Source organism: Emys orbicularis, chromosome 6 (assembly GCF_028017835.1).
Source record: "Emys orbicularis isolate rEmyOrb1 chromosome 6, rEmyOrb1.hap1, whole genome shotgun sequence".
NCBI classification, from domain to species: Eukaryota; Metazoa; Chordata; order Testudines; family Emydidae; genus Emys; species Emys orbicularis.
In genome coordinates, this window is record NC_088688.1 from 119,902,716 (window position 1) to 119,925,445 (window position 22,730).

Below are 22,730 nucleotides of genomic sequence, written 5' to 3' on the forward strand. Positions count from 1 at the left end.
ACGGCATCAATACTCGGCCCCAGGAGGATACAGGATGGCAATAGGGGGACTATAAGGGAAAATGGAGACAGACAGGAGTTACGGCCGCAGGGAACAGGGGATAGATTGGTAGATTGCGCTGCCCCTAGGCAAAGGCAGGTTTATGTGATTGGGGACTCCTTACTGAGGAGGTTAGACAGGCCTGTGACCAGGGCGGACCCAGAAAACAGAAGGGTGTGCTGTCTGCCGGGCGCTAAGATACGGGATGTGGACCTGCGGTTGAAAAGGATCCTAAAAGGAGCAGGTAAGAACCCCTTGATCGTCCTTCACGTAGGAACGAATGACACGGCTAGGTTCTCGCTAGAGAGAATCAAGGGAGATTATGCCAGGCTGGGGAAGACGCTAAAGGAAGTTGAGGCTCAGATTATCTTCAGTGGGATTCTGCCTGTTCCTAGAGAAGGACAGCAAAGGGCAGACAGAATTGTGAGGATAAATAGCTGGCTGAGGGAGTGGTGCTATAAGGAGGGCTTTGGGATGTATGGCCACTGGGAGGCTTTCGGGGACAGACAGCTGTTCTCGCGGGATGGACTTCACCTGAGTAGGGAAGGAAATAGACTTCTGGGAGGGAGGCTGGCTCATCTCATCAAAAGGACTTTAAACTAGGAACTTGGGGGAGACGGTTGGGAGATGTCCAGTTAATCTCCACGCCAGATTCCAACACTGAAAAAGAGGGCAAAGAGATAAACACAGATATAGATAGGGGTAGGGAATTGGACATTAGAAGGAGGGGGCGGATGGACACTACGGGGTCCGTACCAAAGTGCATAACTAATGGGAGAAAGGATAGACAGCATACGGTAAGATGTTTATACACCAATGCGAGAAGCCTAGGTAACAAAATGGAGGAATTGGAGCTCCTGGTCCAAGAAATGAAACCTGATATCATAGGAATAACCGAATCATGGTGGAACTGTAGTCATGACTGGAGTACAGGTATCGAAGGGTATGTGCTGTTTAGGAATGACCGGAAAAAAGGTAAAGGTGGGGGTGTGGCACTGTATGTGAATAATGAGCTAAAATGTAAAGAAATAATAAGTGATGGAATGGATAAGACAGAGTCTGTCTGGGCAATGATTACACTGGGTAAAAGAACTACTAGAGCCTCCCCTGAGATACTGCTTGGGGTGTGCTATAGACCGCCGGGATCTAGCCTGGATGCGGACAGAGAACTATTTAATGTTTTTAAGGAAGTAAAAACTAATAAGAGCTGTGTGATCATGGGGGACTTTAACTTCCCAGACATAGATTGGGGAACAAATGCTAGTAACAATAATAGGGCTCAGATGTTCCTAGACGTGCTAGCAGATGAATTCCTTCATCAAGTAGTAGCTGAACCGACGAGGGGGGATGCCATTTTAGATTTGGTGCTGGTGAGTAGTGAGGACCTAGTTGAGGAAATGGTAGTAGGGGACAACCTTGGCTCGAGTGACCATGAGCTAATTCGGTTTAAACTAAATGGAAGGATTAACAGAAATAAAACTGTGACTAAGGTTTACGATTTCAAAAAGGCCAACTTTAATAAATTAAGGCAACTACTTAGGGAAGTGGATTGGGCTAACATACTTAGAGAGCTAAAGGCAGATGAGGCCTGGGATTATTTCAAGCTGAAGTTGCACGAGCTGTCCGAGGCCTGGATCCCGAGAAAGGGGAAACGATTAGTAGGCAGGAGAATTAGACCTAGCTGGATGAGCGGGCGTCTCAAAGGGGCGATTAAGAAAAAACAGAAAGCATACAAAGAATGGAAGAGGGGACAGATCGGCAAGGAAACCTACCTTATTGAGGTCAGAGCATGTAGGGATGCGGTGAGAAAGGCCAAAAGCCGTGTAGAGTTGGACCTCGCGAGGGGAATTAAATCCAATAGTAAGAGGTTTTATAGCCATATAAATAGGAAGAAAACAAAGAAAGAGGAAGTGGGACCGCTGAAGCATGTAAATGGAGTGGAGATTAAGGATAATCTAGGCATGGCACAATATCTAAATGAATATTTTGCGTCGGTGTTTAATAAGGCTAATGAAGGGCTTAGGAATAGAGGGAGCGAGACAGAGGGGAATAAAGGAGGGGCGATTGCAATTACAGTATCAGAGGTGGAAGCCAAACTTGACCAGCTAAATGGGACTAAATCGGGCGGACCGGATGATCTCCATCCTAGAATATTGAAGGAGCTGGCGCGAGAAATTGCAAGCCCCTTGGCGATAATTTTTAATAAATCTGTAAACTCGGGGGTGGTACCGATGGACTGGAAAATAGCTAATGTGGTTCCTATTTTTAAGAAGGGGAAAAAAAGTGACCCGGGTAACTACAGGCCTGTTAGTTTAACTTCTGTAGTATGCAAGGTCTTGGAAAAAATTTTGAAGGAAAAAGTAGTTAAGGACCTTGAGGTGAATGGCAATTGGGACAAATTACAACATGGGTTTACGAAAGGCAGATCGTGCCAAACCAACTTGAACTCCTTCTTTGAGAAAGTAACAGACCTTCTAGATAAAGGAAATGCGGTGGATCTAATTTACCTCGATTTTAGTAAAGCGTTTGATACTGTGCCGCACGAGGAATTATTGGTTAAATTGGAAAAGATGGGGATCGATATGAAATTCCAGAGGTGGATAAAGAACTGGTTAAAGGGGAGACTGCAGCGGGTAGTACTGAAAGGTGAACTGTCGGGTTGGACGGAGGTCACCAGTGGGGTTCCTCAAGGTTCGGTTTTGGGTCCGATTTTATTCAATCTATTCGTTACTGACCTCGGAACCGAATGTAGGAGTGGGCTGATAAAGTTTGCGGATGACACAAAGTTGGGAGGTATTGCCAATTCGGAGAAGGATCGGGATATTCTGCAGGGAGACTTGGATGACCTTGTAAATTGGAGTAACAATAATAGGATGAGATTTAATAGTGAGAAGTGTAAGGTGATGCATTTAGGGATGACTAATAAAAATTTTAGTTATAAGTTAGGGACGCATAGGTTGGAAGTGACGGAGGAGGAGAAGGACCTCGGAGTCCTGGTTGATCGCAGGATGACTATGAGTTGGCAATGTGACGTGGCTGTGAAAAAAGCTAATGCGATTTTGGGATGCGTTAGGCGAGGTATTTCTAGTAGGGACAGGGAGGTGCTGCTTCCGTTATACAAGGCGCTGGTGAGACCTCATTTGGAGTACTGTGTGCAGTTCTGGTCTCCTATGTTTAAAAAGGATGAACTCAAACTGGAACGGGTACAGAGAAGGGCCACTAGGATGATCCGAGGAATGGAAAACCTTTCCTATGAAAGGAGACTCGAGGAGCTCGGTTTGTTTAGCCTAACCAAAAGAAGGCTGAGGGGGGATATGATTGCTCTCTTTAAATATATCAAAGGGATTAATACCAAGGAGGGAGAGGAATTATTTCAGCTCAGTAGTAATGTGGACACGAGAACGAATGGATATAAACTGGCCGTGGGGAAGTTTAGGCTTGAAATTAGAAGAAGGTTTCTAACCGTCAGAGGGGTGAAATTTTGGAACAGCCTTCCGAGGGAAACGGTGGGGGCGAAAGACCTTTCTGGCTTCAAGATTAGGCTTGATAAGTTTATGGAGGGAATGGTTTGAAGGGATAACGTGATTTTAGTCAATTAGGCATTAACGTGCCATCGCGGGTAAAATGAGGGTCCGGCTGTAGAATCTTGCCGGTATGCTCGGGGTTCTGCTGATCGCCATATTTGGGGTCGGGAAGGAATTTTCCTCCAGGGTAGATTGGCAGAGGCCCTGGAGGTTTTTCGCCTTCCTCCGCAGCATAGGGCAGGGGTCGCAGGCTGGAAGATTCTTCGTGGGTGGGTCAGCTTTTGTGGCCTGCATCATGCGGGAGGTCAGACTAGATGACCATATTGGTCCCTTCTGACCTTAAAGTCTATGAGTCTATGAGAATCACAGCTGCCCAGAGCTGTATGGGGTCGTGAGTACGGGGGCTTGTGACCTTGCATTGGGAAAAAGGAGAGAGGCTGTAGCTAGCTACGTGGGGAGGTTGTCACTCTGGATGGGTTTGCAGAGAACCGCAGAAGAGGGCACCGGAGGAGTTTGTTGGGGAAAGTTTACTGGTGTCGAAGATGACCGGGAGCACCCAAGACTCGCTGCCAGACTGGAACTTTGCCCAGGACTCCCAAACTCTTGATCTAGACGCATTGGTCAGTGTCTGTCCCTTCATACTGGGGTACCATTGAGCACATGGGTCCGTGTGTTGCATGTAACCCTGTTTTACTGCTCCCCCATCTTCTCCCCCTGTTGTTTTTCTCCATTCATCCCCCTGTAAACAAATATTTCCCTTCCTAAATTGCTGTTCTATGCAGGGGGGAAGGGTGCACTTTTTTCCTCCCTCCTCCCCCACACACACTGCAGGGGGTTTGGAGCAGGTGCCCCTGGGAGGGAGTTTCCCTGTTGTGTTCCTGTGCAAACCTTTTCTTGGCTGGAGCTGCACTTTTTTTTTTTTTAAATAAAAATCCAGTCATGCGTGTTCTGTTGAATTAGGCCTGCCTTCTGGCTGGGAGCACAGGGCAAGCTTCCAGGTTTGCTGTGTCAATAATAAGGCTTGAAACATCTGCCAGATCCTTACTGGCTGGAGAATTAAACCTGCTAGCCAGAAAAGAGATCAAGGACAGGTTTGAAGTGAGGGCCAAAGGCACCAGTGGGGTCCAGGAGCATTGTCCTGGTGAAAGCCCAGTCCCTCAGCTTCTGGTTTAGGGCCTCCATCTTTCATGTCAATCTCTGGCTAGCAAGTGTTTCATGCACTTGAAGTTCAAGCACCTTCTCGCTGCTAGAAGGGAAGAGTTTTCTGTATCTTTTCCCCACTCCAGAGATTCCTGGTTAGTGTGAGGACAGGTGTCGACTACTCTAGTTTTTGGGCCCAACTCCCTGGTGAATAACTGGAGCATACGCAGGGCTGGCTCCAGGCACCAGCCGAGCAAGCTGGTGCTTGGGGCGGCAGCTTGTAGGAGGCGGCATTCCACCCAATCCTAGGGCGGCACGGCCGCTTTTTTGTTTGTTTGTTTTGTTGTTCTGCTCCGGCCGCCCTGTAGGGGGCGGCGGCGCGGAGGACGGGAGCGCCCTGCAGCAAGCCCGGCAGGGCAGCCCGCGTCCTTCCCTCCCAGCCGACCGGAGCGGTGTGGAGCCCTCCTGGCAGGGGGCACGGCGGGAGGGGCTGCGTGGCAGCGCCCCGCTGAAGCCCTGGCCGCCCCCCTTCTCTCTCTCCCCCCGCTCCCTCCCCCTTCCCCCGCTAGCCGGGGCACATCTTCAGGGCAGGAAGTCCCCCCTGCACCCTGGCTCCGGCCGCACCGCGGGTTTTTTTTTTTATTTTTTTTTTAGCTTTGCTGTTCTGGCCGCCGCGGTTTTTTTGTTGTTGTTGCTTGGGGCGGCCAGAAAGCCAGAGCCGGCCCTGAACATACGCACATCTGCCACTGTCCCAAGCAGCAGCACCAGCACGAAAATGACATAATTCTCCATAATTTCTCTGCTGCCCACAGGGTTCTGACTAGAAGCAGTGAAAATGACCAGTCTTGTTCATTTAATTCCCCTTCTGTATGATCAGTCTCTGCCTGTCTGCAGACTGAGGAAGAGAACACTATAATCGATTCACGTTTGGAAGGTTATCTTTACAACGTGATGATATGATGGTGCTGGCGTAATTTAAAAAAATAAATAAAACTTTATATTCCATAGACTTCTGGACCTTAGGCCTCCAAACTCATCAGGTCAAATTTCCTACTTGTCACCGGCTTGTGGCCAAGTGGAATTTTCAAGTCCTGGTTAGCAGTATATAGCTCTCAGTACATCTTTGTAGCAGACGCGCCCCCCACCCCCCCCCCCCCCCAGCCCACAAGACATTCTTACTCATTTGCAGTCAACTGGGTGGGTCTGTTACCAGACCCCTAATGGTAAGGATGGGGATTTTCAAAAGCACCCAGCATTGATCTAACTCCCACCAGAGTCAGTGACTGATTGATTTCAGTGGAAGCAGAGACGGGTGAATGCTGAGCACTTTAGAAAATTCCGCCCTAAATGTCTGCTCATCCACATGAACACTGCTGAGCCAGGTATTCGGCACGTGACCCTCAGGGGATTCTTTGCTGAGTCACACGCACCGATTTCAGACACTAAAAGGCACAAGTGTGGGGTTTGTGGTAGGTCAATGGAGAAATCCCAGCCTGCTCGTACTTTTGTAAAGCTCAGTTCACAGAAATGTATTAATTATTCTAGATTTGCACACTGCGCTATGAGTAGAAAGACAAAATATAGTCCTAACACCATCTTCATGAAGGAACATTCTCCTTACCTCCATCCTTTAGCTTTGGCAGCTCTACCTCTTTCAGCTCAAGGTCACTTGTTTTGGGGAAGCCCTCAAAATGCTTTTTCAGCGTCCAAGACTTGGCTCTCACCATCCTGTACCACCTGCATGAGAAGACAGCACAATCAAAATCAAAAGCTGGAATACAAATGGCTGCACAGCCATTCTGACCCCCCCCCCCCTCCCCTCCCGCTGCAAGATTAGATATTGTCAGGCACCCATGTCAGGCCTGAGCATCTCCATCTCTGTGCTTAACCATTTCAGGCTAAGCACTGACCCCGAAAACATTTTCAATTAGCAATAATCGCACCTCGGATTAACCTCATTGGCTACAATACTGCCACTGCGCAAAAGAGTTTGTCAAGTCTTTTATACTTGCACTTACCAAAGTTTACTATTTTTTAAAGTACCTTTCCCTGCCTCAGTGAAGGACGCCCAAGAGCTGTGTTAGTTACTCCAGGGACCATTCTAGTCCTAGAACAGCCCAGGAACAGGAGGGCATAAAGGCGGCTTAAAGTCATCTCAGCCCCCCCTCCACTGGGCTGTGAATTCTGTGCCACAGTTCTTAAAGACACAGCACAGAATCTCATCCATATATTCTAAAAGAAATCTAAAAAAGTGGCAGCCTGATTGGCTATAAATCCTCAATTAAAGGCTTTTCCTTATACCAGTTAAATCTACAAATTCAGCCTGGTTAAATGGACTCAGCACTGAAAACCAATTGTTACCAGTTTTAGCCAAAGTTCAAATCACAGCTGCAAAGGCAAATAAAGCCTCTACATTTTAACCCTGATACCGTGGCTAACCCTTCCCCACACGTCTGCCAATAGGTGGTACAAAACAGATTGATACACCTGATAAACACAGATTTTAATAACCAAATGTTTCAAACAATGACATTAGAGTTTCTCAAGTTTAGAAGTACAGCACATTAAACTGAGAACACCCTTTAATCAGTGTTTTCCATAAGACAATCCTAGGGAACTTTCCCAGGTGAATCTGACAGGTGTTTATACACACATGCACAGCCTCTTTCATACCCTTCAAAAAATTGGATGGACCCTCCCCTCGACAAAAGAAAAGGAGAAAAGTGGATACTTATAATAAAGATTTGCCTCTCTTCAGCTCCTGCTGGTAAGGAACCAGGTGGTGTTCTGCTGGTTGCTTTTTGTCAACAGGCTCAGCGGATCAGAGCAGAAGCCCAGGCAGAGACTGGAATAGCCAACCTCAGGATATCGAGGTTTCTTCTCTGCAAGGTGATCCGTCTTACAGATTCTGTCTTTCCTCAAGTGGGTAGCCAACGGCAAAGATCTCTGCTTTTATTCACAATGGATATGAATTTCCCTTGCTCCGCCCTACAGTGCCTATCTTCAAACCATTAGCAAATCAGGTTCATAAGTGATTTGACTTAGTCCAATCAAGTGTCAATTAGTTCATTTGTAGAAAAAGTTCCAATTCAGCAAACGTTAACTCATAAAAGGGTCGCCTCATGACTAAGCAACTTTAAATACACGAAACATTAGCAGGTCACTCTGACTGCTGATCCTGGAGTCCTCCAAAAAATATATTGCCATTCAGACAAGAGACACTGCTTTTGGGGCAGCTGGCAAGAGTCCACTGGAGATATCATCTCACTAGCTTTTATGGAAAGTCCAATACAAAAATCCAATCATTAAAAATTAACCTCAAAAAAAAAAAAAAGAACTAAAACCAGTCACTCAATGCATCCAACCATTAGCAAAACAAAAATGGGTCCAAACATATGACACACACCACTACTACCACTTTCTCCTTGTTATTCTCAAAGCAGGCCTATGTTCTTACTCTTTTTTTGCAGACAAAGCAATTTCAGCAACTTTTCTGTTTTAGAACTCAGTTCTGTTTTCACAAATTTTATTTTTAACCTATATCTTTCGGTCATAATTTACTTTAAAGACCATCATAAGAAAAATACAACCCTATTTATCTTTAAACACATTTTTGTTTCCTGGGGCCCATGAGTAAAGTTTTCTAAAGCACCAAAATGGAGCTAAGTAAATTTCAATGAGACTTAGGTTCTTGAGGCTTGGATCCTCAAAGGTATTAGTGCCTAACTCCCATTGATTTCATGGAAGTTAGGTACCTAAATAACTGAGGATTTGAGGGTTTATTCCTTTTGAAAACGGGGCTTAGGCTTATAAAGTCATTTAGGCTCTTTGGAAATTTTGACCATATATACCTATATATAGACTCGTTATTTCTAACAATAGTCTCAGATTATCCACCTAGTACTGCCACTCTCCTTTAGCAGTCAACAAGTTGTTAAATATTAATAAGCTTTGGCACTTCACCGCATTGCAGTGAATTGTGTGGTGTGAGAGGGCTTCCAAACAGACTTCATTATCTTGGGCTTTACTGAAGGGCCCAATCACTCTTTCCTGTCACAATAACCACACCCACCAAGCTCAAAGTCTATGCAGGATTTAACAAGGTGAAAGAATCAGCACAAAGCACCTGGCCTACCTACAAACAAGCCAAGACAGAGTCTTAGGGAATGGTGACTTTGCAGTTAAACACTTTGCACCGATTTCAGATACTAAAAGGCACAAGTGTGGGGTTTGTGGTAGGCCAATGGAGAACATACACAAGGTGTACATTACTTTGGCCCGCTTTAAAAAAAAAAAAAAAAGAACGCCACCACAATCCCAGACGTTCAGCACCCATGCATGTTGCACAAGTGCATTAACTGATTTCACAAATAACCAGCAATACTCATCCACCCACTGTGTCAAAGATTAGAAGCAAGCTACTTACATGCGGTAAAGAGGTGTGACGAAGTGGGGGGTTTTCTTGTTTTTTTCTTGTTTTCGGTGGGGTTTCAATGGTTTGCATGCGGAGGGGGTGGGACTCAGTTTCCCTGGGTGTTACTGGTTTAACAAGGTGAGGGGAGAGGGAGTTTGTTGTTACAGAGGACCGGAGAGGGAACTTGGGACCCCAGCCAATGGCCTGGAGGATGACCGGTGACCTGAGACCCCGACCCGGAGACCCAGCTCAGGAGTTGCAGCTGGTTCTGGCCAGTGGGAGAACAATGGGCTACAGAGTGAGGACCCAGTGACCTAACCAGCCGGTTCCAGCCAGAGGACAGAAGCGAGGAGAGGAGGCCCCAGTTTACAGCCCTGTTTACCTGGAGAGAAGACAATGGACAGAGCCGGGGCCTGGGGCCGGGGATCTCAGATGCCGAGCTGGGAAGCAGGGGGGCTCTGGGCTGGAGAGGGAGAGCAGGCAGAGCCCACCTGGATGCAGAGAGACTGGGATGTGCTGGGCTGAGGGAGGCCAGGCCTGAGGCCCTGAGAGTTTCCTGTGCTGTGTTCAACTCTCAATAAACCCTCCTGTTTTACTCTGGCTGAGTGTCACTCCGGTCTAGAGAACAGGGTTGCATCAACCCCTTCGGGGGTGGAGGCCCGGGGGGTCCAGAGCGAGTGGACTCCCTGAGGGGACCCACGGCGAGAGACAGACATGCTAAGGCTCAGAGAGGTGCGGCTCCAGGAGGTGGAGGGGCATGACCCCGAGAGAGAGTGGACCCCCGAGAAGGGCTGTCGCACTGAAAGGGGCACCCCCCCACGGACCGCACGGGGCCAAGAGTGGGCATGATCTGTGAGTCCGTGACAAGGGGATAAACCTATATGACACCATGAATTCCCATTCACTGTTTGTCTGTACCTGCTTTAGACACCCTAAATCCCAGCAAGAACATTACACCTTTCACTTCAGGTTCTGTCTTTCCCATACAGCCCCTATGCATTTAAGGTTATTAACAGAGCCACCTTAAAAACAGCTCCCCATAATCAATTATTGCATGATCAGGATTAGAGGAAAAGCCAGATGGAATTGTTATCTGTGGCAATGGGCACTCTGAACACAAATAAAAGAGCAGGAACTGACTCTCCCACTCTGATATACACCTGATCTGTAAATACAAAATGTCAGCCCTCACAGCTGCACTAATATATCTTAAAGAGTTATTGTACAAGTAGAACCTAAGGAAACAAGACTCATTTCACTTGGTGATTTTTTAAAATCCAGTCAGCATGAAAAAACATCATTGGCCAAACTTTGTCCTGACTTACCCCCTGCACTTCATACAAATCATATGTTTAATATAGCTCACAATCCTAGAGATCATTTGCTGTGTCAATTTCTTTTAAAAACACTTCAGCTCACCTATGAGCTGATTCCTTAAGAGTGTCTGTAACTCTGTGTCCAGATTATTATGTCCACTTTAGACTGGGAATAAAACCACTCAATCACTGCACTCCATGTCTGCAATTCACAGATGCATTTGAAGCCCTTGGTTTTGCCTGAGGTTCACAGAACACGGAGTATGACATGCTGCCTTATACTGCTTTATTGTTAAACTAAAGGAGCTCTCTTTAAACATATATAATAATTAGAATTCTCTACTGAATAGCTCTATAGATATTTCTGTAAGATTGCACAACAGATATACAATTAGCAAAATTACGTTTAATGGCTATTAAGGCTGGACATACCCCATCCACCAAAAATCTTACAAGAACGGAAATAAGAAGGGGAAAGACTTGCACATTCCTTTCTATCTACATATTTGCCTGCAGTGCTATTGATAACATATTCCAACACTCCATAAGGTTTTTGCTTCCATCTCCAACACATACCCAAAAGCAACGTGTATCCTGATTGCATCTAAATCACACTGTAAAGCAAAGTTTTAAGTGACCAAGTTTGCTTTTATGTCAATTGTATCAACAGATCAGCACATTTGACTGTCCCACATTCCAGGCATTTGGGAAGTTATTCTGCCTTAACATAGCTGAGCTGATTTAAGGTTTCATGTCAGAGTGCAGCTTTGTTTAATTCCTTTGTCAGTTAATATTGTTTCTCCCTGAATTCTTTATTTATTGTAAATTTTGAGTCAGACTCTAGTTTGGTTTTGCTGCCAATCTCAGTTCATTTGGCCATACTGCTGTGTGTGTTAGACCAAGGTCTGTTTTGTTCATATTCTCTCTGAAACGGCTTAGAAGCTTTCAGATGTGCATGACTGAAATGAAAATATTTATTCCTGAGCACAATATATTCACTGTGCAATAATTCAGTGGTGGTTTTGTGTTGTGGGCAGATGCCCAGAGTTAAAAAACTAGAGAAATTATTCAGAGAAACAATATCTTACCCTGTTACCTCTCTTCCTTACCAGGTCTACGCAGTTGTTTGACACTCTAAAAATAATAATAACAACAATACTTAACATTTTTGAAGCACCCGTCAATGAAAGAACCTGAAGGACTTTATAAATACTAGACTGTACAGGTTATAGTCTGGAGGTGACATCAGGGGACTGGACAATATCAGACATTATGGGATCTACTCCTGGCTCTGTCAATGATTTGATAAGTGATCTTGGTTATGTCACTTAAGGATTGATATTTTGAGCAACCACAGGTCCCACTGAAGCCTATCTGCATGTCATATCCCCCATTGGTAATATGGGGATAATAATGCTTTCCTACCTTCATAAAGCACTTTCAGATCCATGGGGGAAAATGTGCGATATAAGTGCCAAGTATTAATAATGAAATTATTTGCAGGACAAATTCCTGACACTGCATCATGAAATTGGAATTGCTAAACTGTCATGACAATGCATTATAGGACAATGATACTGCATTCTCAGTTCCTTCAGCACTGTTATCATAAGCTGACAGGATATCACAGTACAGAAATGCGAAGTCATCATGTGTCAGTGCTGCACTACAACCTAACATCATGATGTTGCAAGGTCAAAATTCAATAGTCTACCTGCCCTACAGTGTAGACTCACAGGATGGAGGACAAGGCCAGTGAGAACCTGAGAAAACTGAGAACCTCCCATGAATTTTGGAAAGGTGAGCAACTCTACAGTACTAAAAAGCCCATTAAAATCTATAATGTCTGGACATATACAAAACTAAATTGTAAGACTATGGGTATCTTATAGCCCAGACTATTTCAGGAAATTGGTGATTGACAGGATAGACCAGTAGTTTTCAATCTGAGGGTCATGACCTCCAAGGGTCACCAATAGGTTTCAGGGGGCTTTAACTACCATATCTATTCTTTTTTAAATTACGTTTCTAGCCCTTTGGGTCATGGAGAAAACTTCAAAACCATAAGCCAAGGGTCAACTGCTTTAGAATGGGAATGATGCCCTGGCTAAAATCCACAGACAGCCAGAAACAATAGCTGTAAGAGGTATGACTGCTCCATTAGTCACAGCCAAAGCCCAGTGGACTCTTAATTCTGTGGCATGGAATGTGTCATTTTTCCAACAAGCCACAGAATTCTCCAATTTGTTGCAGCCAGGAGCCTGGCATTTTGCTTCTTCTCCCTGTCCTAATGGGATCTGTATGCAGATGCCTTACTCTCCAGCTCTCCCCTCAAAGGGAAAGGAATTGGATTACAGTTTATGTGCCCCTGCTCTGTTCCAGGCGGCAGGGCAGTTGGGACCACCCTCCCTTCAGTGCCGGATGAAGGTATAAGCTAACTAAACTACAGCTTAGGGCAGTGCTCTTCACTATTTTTGAAGAGGGGACCACTTTGGCAAAAAACCTTCAATGTGAGAGGCACATCAACCCGAAACAGATGGTTGAACCCTCTGAGTTCTTTGTTGGTTGATATGGTAATATTACCGTTATTGGTAATATTGCTTGGGGTGCAGGACGGGGCATGGGGGGCTGGCTCTGGGATGGGGCTCAGGGCTGGGGCCTGGGCTTGGGGCACAGGAGGGGGTGAGGGGTGCTGGCTCTGGGAGGGGGCTCAGGGCTGGGGTAGGGGCTTGGGGTGCAGGAGAGGGTATTGGGGACTGGCTCTGTATCCTGGAATGGAGACAAGATTTCGGTCTCGAACAGCTGAACCAAGAGAGAGCTCCCCCTCCTCAGCCCTAAACCCCATGGTGGAAGTATTTAGGCCCATTACTGGCACCCCTGTGCCGCCGATGGGACCCCCCCCTGTGATGACACACTCAGGTTATTAGACAGTGGAGACATACAGGTGAGGGTGCCCTGGGCATCTTGGGCCTTCCACTGTTAGAACCAGAGGTGCAGGGGCCTATGCCAGTAGCCAAGGGACCCTCAACGGAAACCTCTCCATCCGTCGCTCAAGAAGATGTTCCCCTTACCCCTGCAACGGAGATTCTCAATAGACGGGACAGCATAATGAGACCCCTAAAATGGTTAACTTATGATGCACCGGGGTGACTAGTGAGGAACCAATAAGTTTAGCACACAGGCTTGTTGAAGCCATAGTGGGCTTCCTGAGGCCCTTTGGAGGGAACCAATGAGTTGGTATAATGAGTGTGATTTGTCGGGACGACAAATTCTCGGCTGGGGGGAGGATGTAAGCAGAGTCAGAATGAGCTCTTCCCTGACATCTGGTGGTGAGTTGTGGAAAAGGACTTCAGGGGCTGATCTCGTTTGCATGGGCACACCCACCCTGGCTAGCATGATGGGACTGCTTGCCCAAATGGTCACTTTAGCTGCTGTGGGATCCCCAGTCTCTTTGTTATTGGGGCAGGAGTAATAAAGTGTTGTTATCCTGGTGATGTGAAGCAAGGACAGTAGAACTGTACTTGGCATTTTATGACTGAGGGACTCGCCCTCAACTAAGCAGCACTCGCTAAGCAAGGGACATGGGTTCCAAAGCCCAGTGAATTGAGAGAGGTTGGGGATAGGTACCTGTACCTGGTTGGTGGGTGCAGAACCCCATGGAAAGGCATGGTAATTGGTTGTCAACCCAAGCAGTGGAGCATGTAAGGTGACATCATACCTCCACCCAGGCTGGTAGGTAAACTCTGCAGATGAACTTCTGAACTCTGGGGCTGCACTGACCAAGGACAGAAACTGTGAGTGGGGTGACTTTTGGGTTGCTGGACTCAAGAATCACTCTGGGGCTGCACTGACCAAGGGCAGAAACTGTGGGTGGGGTGACTGTTGGGTTGCTGGACTCAAAAACCAAAGGGAAGGGATACGGCCCAATCTACTTGGGGATGGGTCTTCTGTTGCTCATGGTTTGTGTTATGAATCCTGTTTGTGGTGGTTTCCCCAGCATAATGCCGCATTATTTCCCTCCTTTATTAAAAGGCTTTTGCTACGCTCAGACTCTGGGCTTGCGAGAGGGGAAGTATTGCCTCTTAGAGGTGCCCAGAGAGGTGGTATGTAATTGTCCCAGGTCACTGGGTGGGGGCTCGAGTCGGTTTTGCATTGTGTTATTGAAACGGAACCCCTAGATACTGAACCCGGCCCTTGTTGCTGCCAACTCTGATGGGCAGAAGGGTTACATACATACGCAATTAGTTCAAAGAATTTGTCTAAAATTTATTTGTCATGAAGTCATCGTTACCGAGAGGGCTGCTGCAAATGAAGATTATTTTTCTATTTTTAAAACTTCACCTTTCTATATATGCAAATATAAAGCTTTCGTGTTTATATATTCACTGTCCTTTCCGTGAAAATAATAAATTGATTTTTTTAATGGTACGGGGCCTCTTACACTTGACATAGTTTAGGGCCTCAGCATAACTTAATCTGGCCCTGCCTCCCTTTCTTACCATTTTCCCCTCCTTTACGGATCTGCCTCTTGCAGGCTGACTTTCCTCACTTGGGGACCCAGACCCAAGCATGCTTTGCTTCTCAGCTACTGTGATATTTCAAAGGAGTTTTCACAGCAGCCGGCAAAGGATTCTGAGGTTTCCTTATGACTAAGGCTACGTTTTAGTCACAGGTATTTTTAGTAAAAGTCACGGACAGGTCACGGGCAGTAAATACAAATTCATGACCTGTCCGTGACTTTTACTATGTACCCCTGACTAAAACTTGGGGGGGGGGGGATAGCCCAGGGGGCACCGTGGGTGCTTGGGGAGGAGGCGCAGCCCGGGGGGGGCACCGCAGGTGCTCAGCGGGAGCGCAGCCTGGGGGGTGCCATGGGTGGTGGGTTGGCGGGGCTGGGGCAGGTTCCCTCCCTGGCGCCTCCTGAGCTCCACATGCTGCCTCCACTCCACTCCAAGTCCCGGTTCTGCAGCTCCCATTGGCTAAGGGAGGGAAGCCCCCCAGGGAAGCACCAACCCGCACCCCAATCCCCAGTCCTGAGCCCCTCCCCCCCCCACTCTCAAACTCCTGCTGCTGGGAGGTGGTGGCCTGAGACTGCCCCAGCAGCAGCCAGTACACCGGGCCCGGGGGACGCCCAAACTGCTCAGGCGGCCCCCAGGCCAGGCATACCAGCCACTGCAGAAGTCACGGAGGTCACAGAAAATCACGGAATCCGTGACTTTCCGTGACTAACATGGAGCCTTACTTATGACCATCAAAAGGAGGGAACACTGAGGCATGTGGAGAGGAAGCGATCATCTTTATGTAAGCAGGGGAATAGGCCCGCTATTGTGGGGAACTTTCCTGGCTTATACACTACCCTGGTGAAATGAGCTAGCGAAAGGATCTGAGTCCTTGCTCCCACTTCTTTTACCCAGATGCCTGCCTGACCTCCAGGGCTCCCCTTCCACTCTCCTTGTGGCAGAATCCTCATAACCCCGACAAGGCTGGGCCTAGGATTCCTGGGGGGCTTGACCCCCAACCTTGCTGCGGTCATGTAGGACAGGGACTAGGGTGTCCCCACTCCGGGGTGCTCTCTCTGCACTGGATGCTTCCCTGACGCACTGATCATTTCATACAGTTCAAAGCAAATACAGTTTATTAAACAGCAATCAATTTTTAAAAAAATAAGGAAAAAAATGAGAACGGTTAAAGAAAAACACGTCACCCCGCTCTGTGGCACAGGGACATCACAACCAGTATCTCTGTACTGTAAGGGCAGTTCACAGTCTGTTCCTCACAAGTTCCAGGCCCCTTCTCAGGCCCTGGCTGTGCTGCAGGGATGCTGCGGGTTGGACACTTGCTCTGGCAGTGGCCACACGCCCTGATCTCTAGGGTGGCAGGACCCTTCTTCCCAGCGTCACCCCCACCTTGTCGGGATTACGATCCCCCTCCAAGTCTGGCTTGCAAGTCGTCTTGGCTGGGGGGCGTGTCCCTGCACTGGGCCTGCTGCCCAGAGTCCCTCTCACTCTCCCCAGCTGCTCACCACACCCGGCTCTGGACTGGTCCAGCTCCACTCTGCCTCAGCACTGCTGCTGCTCTGCCTCCAGCCTCCTGGGCTGCTTTTCTGGCCCCTCTGACTCTGGTTGTTGCAGCTCTGCTCCCAGGACAGGTCTGCTCCGTGGGCTGCTTCTGTGACTCTGCTCCCAGCTCTGACCTGCTCTCTGGGCTGCTTCTGTGGCTCTGCTCCCAGCCCTGACCTGCTCTCTGGGCTGCTTCTCTGGCTTTTGTTGCTACGGCTTTGCTCCCAGCACAGATCTGCTCCCTGGGCTCCTTCTCTGGTTCTCTCTGGTTGGCACGACTCTGCTCCCCAGCTCAGCTCGGGCCCCTACTCTCTCCTTAGCTCGGCCCCACTCTGTCTGACCCAGGCAGGCAATTCCAGCTCACAGGGAGGACCTCCCTGGCCTCCTGACTCCCTCATTAGCCTGCCCGCCCTGCCAATCACGCTAACCTGGAGCACTGGCCTCTCCCCATTCCCCCTGGGGACTCTAAGTCTCAGGGTCCTGATTTCCCATCGACCCTTCCCCTTTCTTTTGTTACTCGGAGCTAGCCAACCAAAAAAACCCCACTGAGTTTTAGTAAGAGGCCAACAGTCCCTTACATTTACTAAAGAAACCCATGATATTCCTTGAGCAGCAATGCATGGGTTGACAAAATCAGCAGCCTGTTTTATTAAATGGCATGAAAACCTGCATGCCTCAGACTTGGGTTCGCAGTGAATACTAAAAGCTTCCAGGTCTTGTATAATTGTGGAAACAACAATTACATCGTCTCTCTTAGCTGTTGTTAATGTTATGTTGGGATCTGCCAGTCAAGCCAAGCAGTTCCTCTCTCCCATGACATAGTCAGCTGATGAATTCACAATATGGCTTCCAGTGGTCAGCAGCACCTGTTCAGGAGAGCCACAATTTCTCAACACAACCGGGTGAAACTAGAGATGTGTCTTCTGCCCCACATGAGTTCAATACAGGTAGGAAGGATCCATACATGAGGACTCCCTGTATTGCTGTCCACTCAGGGCGCGCTACAGGGCGGAGGTGGGAAATCTTTGAAGCTTTCCACCAATCAATTCTTGCAGCCAGGGCCGGTGCTACCACTTAGGCAAACTAGGCAGTTGCCTAGGGTGCCAAGATTTGGGGGCACCAACAAGCGGTGCCCCAAATTTTTTTTTTACAGCGTTCCTACGCCCCCTCCCCGAGCGCGCGGTCGCCGCTCCACTTCTCCCGCCTCCCAGGCTTGCAGCGCCAATCAGCTGTTTGGCGCCGCAAGCCTGGGAGGGGAGGAGAATTAGAGCGGGGGCGGCGTGCTCGGGGAGGAGGCGGAGCACAGGTGAGCTGGGGTGGGGAGCTGCCGTGGGGGGGGCGCCTCAGGGCAGAGGGGGGGAGCTGCTGTGGGATGGGGCGTCTCAGGGCGGAGGGGGAGGGGGAGGCGGGGAGCTGCCGCAGGGCTGGGGGGGGGGGGGCGCGCAAGGTGGAAGTTTCGCCTAGGGCACGAAACTTCCTTGCACCGGCCCTGCTTGCAGCCAGGTTGGATTGGCATTGCTGTGTTAGTATTTGCACTGATGGTGCCCAAGCTACCACAGAAAAAGACAGTGAACAGAATCCAATCTATTGCACCCCAAGCCATTTGGGCACATTGTTCAACTCCCTGGGAAGCTTTAGCTGCTCACAGGATTCCAGTGGAGCTGAAAAGAGGACTTGATGAGGCTGTAAAAGTTCTGGATTTTTTTAATGCATGCCTCTTGGCTATTTTTTGTGAGGAAATGAGCACTCAATACTGGCAGCTCTGGGGTCATTGGCTTTCAAATGACAAAGATCTGAACTGCGTGTCTGAGCACAGAGAATGCATAAGGATTTTCCTGGCTGAATGCAGCTCTGCCGTTGCTAAATAGGTCACTGACCAGCACTGGCTTGCTCAGGGTACGTCTCCCCAGGGGCTGGATAGAAGATAGGTTCTCCACCTCAGGGTTGCAACTCCCAGCACTGTCACCAACAGGTGGCAGGCAGTTGCAACTACCCTACCCAGGGCCGCCGAGAGCGGGTTCGGGCCCCGGTGAAAAAATTTTTTCGGGCCCCCCAGCAAGGGCAGACCGGCTAAACAGGGCCAATGGGGGGGGGGGGGGGAAGCCGGGCCCGGATTTTTTTCGGGCCCCCCAGCAAGGGCGGACTGGCTAAACAGGGTCAACGAGAGGGCGGGGAAGCTGGGCCCTGGGCCTCCTTCCGGACTGCCGGGCCCTGGTAATTTGTACCGGCTTTCCCCCCCCCTCCCCCCCCCGTCGGCCCTGACCCTACCCATATTATTAAGTAGAAGGGGGATCCAAGCTAGACAGACAAAGGCCCCCATATCTGTCCTGGTGTGAAGAATGAGGTCCCCACTATGGAAAAGGTTGAGAACAGTGGGACAGACTATCATGCATTCCTAGTGTTGCTACACAGTAAATAAAAATTTCAGGACAAAGGTTCAGCATATCTAAAATTATGAAGAAAGAATACAACAGATTTCAGAACATTAACTATGATCCCGATAACTATGTCAGATTTTGCTTCCACTAAGGTCATTAGCAAAACTCCCACTGATTTACATAGAGCAGAATCCGACTTTTACGTTGTTAACCCAGATTGTTAGGAAGCTGTGGCTCTATCTTGCCCACCATCTCTGAAGTAGCTTTATACAAATACCGATTCTTAAGAGGCTGATATCAAAGCATTTTTCAAAATTTTAAAATAAATTTTACTTGCTTGTTTATCCCAGTCTGTAGGAAGCCTGAAAAACTTTCCGCCAGGTTTCTTTACTGGCATTTCCCCACTTCCAATCCACTTAATTTAAGGCCAGGTTTTCAAGAGTTCAACTCCCATTCAGGCACCAAAATAAAAGGCCATATTTTCATAGGCAGCACCCAATGTGCTGAGTGCTTGTGAAAAATCTTACCTTAGGATTCCACTGAACACCCCTCCGCCCCGTAGCAGCGAGTCTCAGAGCCCGGGTCAACTGACTTGGGCTCGCAGGACTTGCACTATAGAAGCTGAAAATAGCAGTGTAGACATTCCTGCTCTAGCTGGGAGCCCAGGCCCAGAGACCCACCCTCCTCGCCAGGTCTCAGAACCTGGGTGGGAATGTCTACACTGATTGTTACTACAGGTCTCACTCAGGAGTTCTGGGCTGGAGTAACAGATTGATTTTTCAAAAAATTTACCTGCCAGATTCAAGAAACATTCTCAAGTTAAAGCCTAATTTAAAACAAACAAACAAAAAACAAACAAACCACAACTTTCATAATCTGTGTGATACTAATAAACTCTTACATTAATGAAACAAATAATTTTTTAAAACTTCGAGGCCATATACTTCTTTCTTTGCACCCGTATAAACCCAGAATAATTCCATTAACTTTAATATATTGACACTAGTGAAATTAAGGTCAGAATTTAGCTCTTACAACGTTTCTCACCGCTCATGTTTCCTTCCTGCCCTAAACTCAGTCTAGACCAGGGGTAGGCAATGTATGGAACGCGTGCCGAAGACGGCACGCGAGCTGATTTTCAGTGGCACTCACACTGCCCGGGTCCTGGCCACCGTTCCAGGGGGCTCTGCATTTTCATTTAATTTTAAATTAAGTTTCTTAAACATTTTAAAAACCTTATTTACTTTACATACAATAGTTTAGTTATATATTATAGACTTATAGAAAGAGACCTTCTAAAAACGTTAAAATGTATTACTGGCACGCGAAACCTTAAATTAGAGTGAACAAATGAAGACTCGGCACACCACTTCTGAAAGGTTGCCGACTCCTGGTCTAGACAATGAAAATATACTTAGCTTCCCTTTTTTATAGTCCGTTTCACTCTCTGGTTCTCCTGCACTAGTCTGGCGTTGCAGTGTTTGGCTTACTAACACTGCATGGGACTATCTAAAATACGTTTTCACTTCAATTTATAATTTAAGGAAACATTTCTATTACTCTTAGATTTCTGGAAAATGCTGTTTATTACAAAACCTAAACTTTGGCCTACTCTGAGCAGCAGTTTCTCTTTCAGAATTGGTTTGAGATAAGACACAGAATTGGATTGACTTTGCAAATGTGTAAGAGCCTAGATAATGATGCGTTTTAATTATCATCAGCTCAGTGCCAGTTACTATTGTTCATTCCTATCACCCGTTACTAACCTGTGCAACAGTTACCGGATGCAGTTTCTTTGAACACCGAAGTTAGACCCCTCTATTCTGCTTTACCACTCTTCTGGCTCAAGGAAGTAGAGTTCACTCCACTGTAATTATCTGCACTTCCTCTGATGCCACCTGCTGCATCTTTGTATCACTACAACTAATAGCTCTCTAGCAGCGCTGCGGAAAGGCTGAGTTCCTAGACTGAATGTTTTCTAAAAGGACTTGTATATTCTCCTGACTTCTGTCTCCCTTTTAAAATGGAAAATCATTCCTGCACCTAGAACACATCTGAGATGCTATCCATTTGCTTGTACTACAGAGAAAAACCTGTTAACATTACAGCACTGCTGGGTTTGGGTGTTGGAGAGACTAAATGAAAGAGCGATATCGGGATGGGGAAGATAGCTAAGGAGGTGGTAAACAAGAAAATGCAACTGGAATGAAGGAAGGGAACAGTGATTTTCACCTGGCACTCTCTGGCTCACGCGTATAGCTTCAGGGTTGCAGAAGTAGGGTTACCATATTTTGAGTGTCCAAAAAGAGGACACTCCACGGGGCCCATGCCCCGCCCCCAGCCCCGCCCATGCCCCGCCCCAACTCCACCCCTTCCCCAAAGTCCCCGCCCCAACTCCACCCCCTCCCCTGCTTCCCGCGAACATTTGATTCGCGGGAAGCCTGAAGCAGGCAGCAGGTAAGGTGGGGGTGGGGGGAGGAGGCGCGGCCCAGTCTGGCCCCCCCAACCGAGCGGCTCCCTCCGGCGGCCGGCCCCGGCCCCAGCGTCTCCAGCCTGGCTCGGCTCGGGCCCTGGGGTGCCGGCCCCAGGCCAGCCCCCGGCCAAGCACCCCCGGGCCAGCACCGCCGGCCCCCGGCCCGGCCCCAGCCCCCGGCCCAGCACCCACGGCCCCGGCCCAGCACCGCCGGCCCCCGGCCCGGCCCTGGCTCCCGGCCCAGCATCCCCGGCCCCGGCCCCAGCTCGGGCCCCGGCCCAGCACCCCCGGCCCCGGCCCGGCCCAGCACCCCCGGCCCAGCACCACCGGCCCCGGCCCAGCACCCAGCCGCGCCAGCCCCTCCCTATTTTCCCGGACATGTTCGGCTTTTTGGGATTTCCCCCCGGACGGGGATTTGAGGCCCAAAAAGCCGGACATGTCCGGGAAAATCCGGACGTATGGTAACCCTAGCAGAAGGCAAGTAATAACAAAAACCAGAAGTTTGTCCCCTCCTGCTATAGAAAGTTATTAAACTAGTTCAAAGGTATTTCCTCCTACACAGAGTTTTAATTGCTGCAGAGTTCTGGATCACCACTGTAGAAGATTGTACTGTGACTCCCAGTGCACTCCCACCCAAAAACAAAACATGGACATTCCTAACCAGGGAAAGACCCTCGGTCAAATTCATCTTTAGTGTAACTCCAACTAATTCAATGGAGTTACAGCAGGGATGAAATCAGCCACCTGGATATAATAGTCTGAAAATTAGAAGTTTTGAAAGAGGTGACCTGAACAAAAACCACACTGGAATCTGACAGTTTCTGGTGCCTGTAGTACTTCTTTAGCAGTTAATACTATAGTATGTAGATTAACTTTATGACAAGGGAGCCCAAATGTGACCTTGGGACAAATGTGGCCTTGAGACCCTCTCCTTGTAAGGCTGAGGAAAAATTTGATCAATTGGAATAGTGACTGAATACCTCAATTTTGGGGTAAAAGCCCAAACTGAGACAGCTTAAATGGATCCCTGATTTTTGGAATGGATGAACACCCACCTCTAAAATTCAAGCCCCTTTATTATATGTCATGGTGGGCACCCAAAATTTGAGGCACTCGAAATCACTGGCCACTTTTGAAAAATCTCGGTCCACACATTTTTAATTCTAATCCGTCCACTTAGCTTTCTTACAATAAGGCTGCTCCAACTTTGCAATATTGAGACCTGCAGAGGCAGTTTGTCCGGTGCCTAAGGTCTGCATTTCACCATCTATACATGTTGTAATTCACAGTAAACACACACAACCTAGATATTTCTTTGGCCTTGCAGTTTCTCTGATAGATGAAAAGAAGCTGCCAGTTGGTTGAATTTCCCAACAATAAAATGAAA

At 48.0% G+C, this 22,730-nt stretch overlaps 1 protein-coding gene and 1 pseudogene across 1 annotated transcript in view; both read right to left on the minus strand.

The window, feature by feature from the left end:
* PTGR1 (prostaglandin reductase 1) overlaps window positions 1-20,716 on the minus strand; it is a 41,693-nt gene extending 20,977 nt beyond the window's left edge. The window contains exons 1-2 of the mRNA XM_065406382.1: window positions 20,637-20,716; window positions 6,325-6,440 (exon numbers count right to left, since the gene is read on the minus strand). Coding sequence (XP_065262454.1) covers window positions 6,325-6,430 — 106 coding nt within the window. The 5' untranslated portion in view covers window positions 6,431-6,440; window positions 20,637-20,716. The remainder of the gene's footprint in view (window positions 1-6,324; window positions 6,441-20,636) is intronic.
* On the minus strand, window positions 6,563-6,691 carry LOC135880720 (U4 spliceosomal RNA; annotated as a pseudogene).
* Window positions 20,717-22,730: the final 2,014 nt, after the last annotated feature.